The sequence below is a fragment of the Tamandua tetradactyla genome, chromosome 3 (assembly GCF_023851605.1).
Source record: "Tamandua tetradactyla isolate mTamTet1 chromosome 3, mTamTet1.pri, whole genome shotgun sequence".
Taxonomy (NCBI): domain Eukaryota; kingdom Metazoa; phylum Chordata; class Mammalia; order Pilosa; family Myrmecophagidae; genus Tamandua; species Tamandua tetradactyla.
Window position 1 is genome coordinate 15682206 of NC_135329.1, and position 7520 is coordinate 15689725.

The 7520-nt window shown below is 39.7% G+C and overlaps 1 protein-coding gene across 1 annotated transcript in view; it reads left to right on the forward strand.

The window, feature by feature from the left end:
• IDO2 (indoleamine 2,3-dioxygenase 2) overlaps positions 1 to 7251 on the forward strand; it is a 61414-nt gene extending 54163 nt beyond the window's left edge. Inside the window, exons 9-10 of the mRNA XM_077152566.1 lie at positions 2694 to 2842; positions 4047 to 7251. Coding sequence (XP_077008681.1) covers positions 2694 to 2842; positions 4047 to 4405 — 508 coding nt within the window. The 3' untranslated portion in view covers positions 4406 to 7251. The remainder of the gene's footprint in view (positions 1 to 2693; positions 2843 to 4046) is intronic.
• The last annotated feature ends 269 nt before the right edge of the window (positions 7252 to 7520 follow it).

Sequence of the window (7520 nt, forward strand, 5' to 3'; positions counted from 1 at the left end):
AGGGCGGTGGCAGGAACGTATTTATATAGTGTGATACACAAGAATGCTGTCAGCTAAGGTGACATTTTAGCACATACACAAGAGAAATGAGGGAGTAAGCCATCCAGATAACTTTTCCAATTGAAAGGAACATAAATTGTAGTGACACAGATGTTAATGTTTGTTTTCATGGAAGAGTAGCAAGGAAGTCACCAGGAACAGAGTGAAATAAATGCAGAGAATATTGATAGAAGATGAGTCTGGAGCCATAGTGGAGACCATTCTTGGAGGGGCTAGTTGGTTTCTTTTCTGAGTGAGAAGGACAAACATGGAAAGTTTTGAGAGAAAGAATGACACAATCTGTCTTAAGTTTCAAATTCTCCATCTGTCTGTGGAGTGAAAAATACACAATTTGAGAACAAGGTTGGAAGCAAGGAAGGCGTTTAAGAGGCTGTTACAGCAATCCAGCGGTTCAGGGTGGTAGCAGTGGAGGTGCTGAGAAATGGTAAGTTTCTGTATATATTTTGAAGATGAAGTAGACAGAATGTGCTATTGGATTGAATATGAAATGTAAAAGATCAAAGATGATTTTAAGGTTTTTGACCTGATTCCTTAAATGAATTGCACTTCCATTTACTGTGAAAGAGAAGGTCTAAAATGAACAAATTTGGTGATGGGGAGGGGAAATCAAGAGTCAGGTTGGGATGTGTTGATTCCTGTGAAGATATATAATAGGCAGTTGAATATAAGAGCCTTGAGTATAGGAGAGAAGTCCAGCCTGTATTTACGATTTGTGAATAGTAAGAATATACTTGGTTTATAAATCCATGAGGCTAGATAAGATTACTTGGGGACTGAGAGTAAAGAAGTCCAATGACTGACCCCTATAAGAATTCAACATTTAGAAGTCATCAGGATGGGAAGGAGCCAGTGAAGTAGACTGAAATGACTATGTAAGACCATCAACCAGTTTATAAAGAAAAACATGCAGAAGTCTATCTATGTATTTGGCCCAACGAATATAAATCACATCTTCAGTATTTCTTCCCCATAAAATGTGTTCAGCAATTTATTGGACCAGTGTCCATACCATCAACTAATCACAGAACCTCTCTGAAGCCTATTTAATTCTTTCAGCACCTTTAGGAAGTAGGTACAATTTGGGGAAACTAAGATTCAGAGAGATTTGCTTTGTTGCTCAAGGTTACAAAATAATTATAGAGGGAGCCAGGATTCCAACTTACTCTGAATAATATAGTAAACTAGCTAATATTTATTCAATGCTTAATACCTTCCAGGCACTGAGCAGGTATTATTTTAATTAGTTCTCTTAAGAACCCAATAAGGTAGATACAAATATTGCTACCATTTTACAGATGAGGAAACTGAGGCTCAGGCTAATTAATTAAATCAAAGTCCACAATTAGTAAGTAGCAAAAGCTGAGATTAAATTCCATATCTGCCTGGAAAAGAGCCCTCGCTCCTAACAGTTACCTGACACAGCCTGTTGTGGTCTAACAATTAAAATCTTTCCTTTGCTCTTCCCCCATGTCCGCCCTGCTTTGTTTTCTGTGCCTCATTTCTCTTTGCAATATAATAGTCTCTCCACTCCAAAGGCCACCCTGTTGTTTAGCCAGTGAAACCCTTAGAACAGCCAACCCAAAAAGACTGCAAAAGAAAACCCAGCCAATATAGCATTTCCTGTGTCAGGGAGGAGTTTGAAAAAGGCCTGGATAGCAAAGCAGAGCAGTGTGTCTACCACTTTTGACATTTGTGTGTGTATATGTGTGTATTTTACCTCTTGAGAAAAGTGACTTTTAAAATTGCAGGAAGAAGATGAAACATCAGTGTAAACCTGCGATTTATTAAACAAGGAGGGCAGCTGGTTCCTAGTAAGAAGAGGAAAAGTAGAAATCCACGTGTGGCATTTTAGGGAAAATGAAGAGAAAGACTTACAGGAAGAGGGATGAGTACAGGAGAGGAGAGGAGAGGAGAGAAAGAAAGGAAATGAAAGAAAAGCCCACTTAGTCCAAGCAGGAAAGGGCTTCTCTACGTCTTGTCTTTCACTTTGGCCAGCTGCAGTGTTGCCTTGGCTGTCTTCTGCTCTCTTCCTTCCCACCCATATTAATCCACCTGTGCTATCAACACCTGTGATCAACAAAGTATTCGGTCTAGTCGTTCCCACAAAGTCAGGTGTTTAGAACTGATAAGACTTAATGTGACGGCTGCTGCAGTTATGGATGTTGTTTCAGGGAGATGCAAAGGGATGTGCGTGTGTGTGTTACATTTAACTTGTGGACTTGCAGACATCAGGTCATCAAGGTTGAGATTAGCATAGGGAGTGGAGAAGACTGTTCCAGATCCCCTAGACTGTTTGTTGACCAGCACGGATGTCATCTTTATAACTGAATTTTTCCAATGAATATGTCATGGGACCAATACCAAGGATTCCTCTTCAAATTTCTCCAAATATCTTTTACTTCTCTGCAAGAATCCTTTACATGAAGAAGAGTGGGGCTGGATTACAGGACCAGTTATGAAGGTGGGAGTCAAGATGATGCATAAATACATATCCTACAAAGATAGCCAGTCCCATCTCCTAAAATTACCACTGAAATGAGGTTTACTTTCCTGCTTGCTCTCTGTTTTTTGTATCAAAATATACTTTTACCTCCAAGGACTCCTTCTTCTCTCTGACTTGAACTATTGCTTAGATGGAGCGATAACCCAGCAATGCCTTCGGGGTTGATATACGAAGGAGTCTCCAAAGAACCCCTGAACTACTCTGGTGGGAGTGCAGCTCAGAGCACAGTGCTTCATGCTTTTGATGAGTTCTTAGGCATTCGTCATAGCAAGCTGAGTGGTAAGTCAGGCATTTTTCTTCTTCTGTTATTCCATAAGAGGGAGACAACTCAGAGCTGCATTTACCAATTGATAAAACCAAGTACAAATTAAAATGTCACATCATCTGTCCTTCTCCATTTAACCATGAAACTTTGTGCCTGCCATATGCTATTGTGTCAAGTTAATTAATATGAGATACCAGCAGGAACTGGGGTTTCATTTCCAAATTTTAAAGCATGGCTTTATTTCCAGCTGTTCCTTATGAATTTGGTTTGGATCCTTAGGTAGTAGCTTTCTTTCTCTAAGAAAGACATCTCCAGGGAGGTGTCTAGAATTTGAAGGTTATGGAAGGATGAGACTAGAGCCAGGTGGTGATGGGTTTAAGCTCCTTCCCTAAAGCTCTTCCCCATCAAAATGGGGCAAACTTGAGCCAAAAGAATTTAGACCAGAAAAGGAAACTATCTCTTTGGAAGCTTGAAATTTCTCACTTCCTTACCTGCCAGCACCAAGCCAAATGTTCAACAGCTGCCCCAAAGGTACTTCATGCTGAAGAAGTAAAGAAAATGAACTACAACTTGGAGTCATACAGAGTCCAATCTCATCCACAAAAGTCATTCCTCCAGAACTATGATAATTCTTCCAAGAGTTTGCATTTGGTGATGTTTAATCTTGACTTACCAAGCAAAATACTAAACACATGCTTCCTCTAAATATCTTTTGATTTCATTTTTAAGCCACTTTACTTCATGACACTGTAACTTAAACAGTTGGTCTTTTTTTTTTTTTTTCAGTGCCCTTATAAACTTGATAACTTTCTTCTTTCCCACTGTTCCTTCCAAAACAAAGCACTTGGGGAACAGAATTCACCAGATTGTTTAGCTGAACAGTTTCAGGAATTGTGCCTTACATTTGTGGATATCGCTCATAGTAGCTTGCGAGATTCTTCATTCACATTTGGTGAATAATAAATATATATAGATTTGTTGATAAAATTTCAATTCAGTTAAACAAGAAGTTACTGTTTCTTTTTTCCTTCCCCATCACCTGTCAGCAGTCAGGAATATGCATTTAAGTATTTCAGGTTTATCAGCAAGAGTAAGCAAAGTAGATTGGACATTTAGGACAATATAACAGTTTCTGCAGTACTGTTCCTAGAAATGTAAGCAGGGCTTTCCTACATTTCCATTTGGAGCAATAACATTGTTCTGGATTGTTTCTTTCAGCTGACTTTCTGAACAGAATGAGGGACTATATGCCTCCTTCCCATAAGGCCTTCATTGAAGAAATCTGCTCAGCACCTTCGTTGAGGGAATATGTCCTGTCCTCTGGAAATTGCCAACTTCTTACAGCCTACAACCAGTGTGTGGAGGCCCTGGCAGAGCTACGCAGCTATCACCTCAATGTGGTGACCAAATACCTCATCACAGCTGCAGCCAAAGCAAAGAGCAGGGGGCCTAGCCATCTGCCAAGGCCACCGCAGGCTTTGGAAGAGAAAGGCACAGGTGGGACTGCAGTTCTGAGCTTCCTGAAAAGTGTCAGGAATAAGACTTTAGAGGCAATCCTCCATCCAAGTGGTAATTAAGAGCATGCCTTTCTCTAAGATTTCAGGACACAGGTTACCCGTTGGACTGCAGGCAGGTCTAGAGAATGTGGGTCAGGATTCTGCTTGGAAGAATCCAGTAAGGACCTCAGTTCCCCATAGAACATCATATTCTCCTTTGTTGAGCACTATTCGTCTTTAGAGAGGAATTTACATTGCCAGACACTTTCCATCTCTGTCTGATCACTTCTGAATAGCTGCTTTTGAAGCTTCCTCATTCAGAACCCCATAAAGGAGCAAATGTACCCCATTCTGTTTGCAAAATAATAGAAACCCAATCTAAATTTCAAAAGCTAAACAGAACTGCCTGCAAACAGATCACCCTGATGATTTCTCTGAAAAATAAATCGGGGTGCACTGATGGTTCAGTGGTAGAATGTTCGCCTTCCGTGAGGAAGACCCAGGTTCAATTCTTGGACCATGCACCGCCACCCCCCTCCAAACAAACAAGCAAACACAAAAATAAATGAAATATTCATTCACTTAATAATTTATTAAATCTTGATTGAGTACTGGTTTAGGGATTAGAACAGAGATTTTGTGGCCTCAGTCCAGCCCCCTTCTCTCTGCATTTGTTGCATTTGGTGGCTGAAGATTAGAAATGCTGGAGTGGATATATGGAGAGAAACAGAGGATGTCAATATGGAATTAGAAGCCCCCATTATGAAAATACATAGTTAATGATATGGGAATGGATGAGACTTTTCCACCTGGTGCACAAATTGGCAAATTCTATTTTGATTTCCTTCTTTGTTTTTAGAAGAATCATTCCCTTTCATCACACTGAAAGCTTGTTATTTATAAAATGAATTAATTGACCTTTTTCATGAAAATGAACAAAATAACCCAGTGCAGTGGGAATAATTGTAAATCTGCATGCTTAATAGGCCAGTGTAACCGATTTTATGATTTAGTTACTATCTCAATGTCTCATTCTGCTTGACAGCAGAACACTAGAAAATTAGGGCTAAATTCCATTAATTTAAAATTTCCACTCACTACACACCTGGGACTGTATCTAATTTCCTGAGAGATTATTTTACATCCTGGCATCAGGGAGAGGCACCTAATTAGTGCTGTGAAGTCCCTTTCTCCATGTAGGTACCAATCCAATGAACCTTGATGCATCTTTCATTCTGTTCAAAGGAACTTTCAGGTCTTTCACCTCCTCAAAGTCCTATCATATCCCTCTTAAAGGCATTTGACTACCTCCCACATCTCCTGGGAGCGTTAGGAGCCTGCAACACTTGTGCAGAGCCATTCTCCAGCATCCAAAACAACAGATTCCACTCTCCAGTGCCATGGCAGGAAAGAAAATTCTGAACGGTTGTCCATTCTCAGTGACAACAGTGAGAAGTCCTGAGCCCGCATCCTCTGCTTGGGGTGCTGCTCCTGCTGTCCACCTCCCCACGGACTTGGCATGGCTGGGATGGGAGGGTGGAGTGTGAGGGGACCAAGAGCTGCTTCCCAGGCAGCTTCACTCATCCTCTTCTCTGTGCCAATCACTGCATCTCCCGAGCCCAAAGAGAAAGAATCTTTTTCTGGTCTGTGTTAAACAAGGTAAAACATTGGGCCGGGCAGTTTCCTTTTTGCCTATTTTTTTTAGGTCCGGGTCTCAGCTCAAAAGACCTAGGCTCTTATAACTCCAAATGCTTTCTGTCTGTGCCGTCCTTGTCTTGAGTTTGAAAACTCCATTTTGAAACTCAGAAATGAGCAGAGATATCCTTATTTCTCTTGGCTTTGCTTTTCTAATCGCCCTACCTTGGAGTCAATGACCTCACTCTCTCTTCACCACCTCCCTCTGTGCAGAGTTCAAGGAAGTGGGCTGGGTGGCGGAGTAGAACAGAAGCTCACTGGTTTATAATTCAGGATATCCCTTCTCATGATCACTCTCTCAGGTAAAAAAGAATGTGAACTTCAGAATAAAACCTCTCTTTGAATTCTGGCTGCCATTTCTTTCTAGCAATGTGGCTTTTTGCTAACAATTTCTTGTAAAATGGGAATGACTGGATTTGTGTCACGGGTGGTAATGGGTGAAGAGGGGACAGTCCCTGGCATGGAAAGAAGGTCCAATAAAAGTTTACTTGGTTGTGAGGTGGGGTTCAGACCATGGTGTGGACACTAGTCCAAGAGAGAACACTGATTTCCTCAAGCTTGTTGGGCTCACAGAGTCTGAAGAAGCAATAAAATTAACCCTTTATCATTTGAGAATGCTGACAGGTAGACAGTGGCAAAAGTGTGGGCTTAAAGAGAAGAAACCTGGATTTGAATTCTAAATTTGATACTTACTTTTTTTTGATTAGTCATTTTATTGGTATGACATTTACCCCCTCAATAGACTGAATATGTTCTAAGAAATGTAATATTTTGATATTACAATTTCAGACAATGTGATACTCATCAATTGACTCAACAAAAGTTATCTTATCACAAAATATCATATGAACTAAATTTCAATTGCTCTAGATATTTGGTTGGAATTATGTCATTAAAGTGCAGCCTATCAGACATTGTAGAAGAATGCTAAAGTGATTCAATCAGCATGTATCCTAATTAACAACCTAATAAATTTTACAGAATTAGATGCTACTGAAGTTCATGGAAAATTTGTTCTTTTTAAGAGTTTTAGACTTGCTCCTATACTGTTACCTATACTTTCCAATGGCTTTCTTCACACCGAATTCTAAATTAAACGTAGGTCAATCTTATCACATACTATGAATTAATGGGGTCTAAATTCATTGATATAAGAGCTGAGATGATGCAGGTATCTCTCATGCATTCAATATCTAGCGAATTGACTATTTAGGATTGAACATGTCATAATTTTTCCCACTAAGAAAAAATATATATATTTAAGAATTTGTCACTTAGCAGATAGGTTTTCAGAACTAATCAAAATTATTTAGCAGGAATTGGTGAATTTGAATCTCTATTTCAGACTTTGCTGATACTCTGATGCTGGAATAATAATCTCTGAAGTAACAATTCATTGTACTTAATTGTGACCCTGTAGATAAATTTGACTCCATTTTTAGAGAAAGAGATTTTTTCAACTATTTTGAGAATTGATCCCCCAAACAGTGCCAATCTGTAC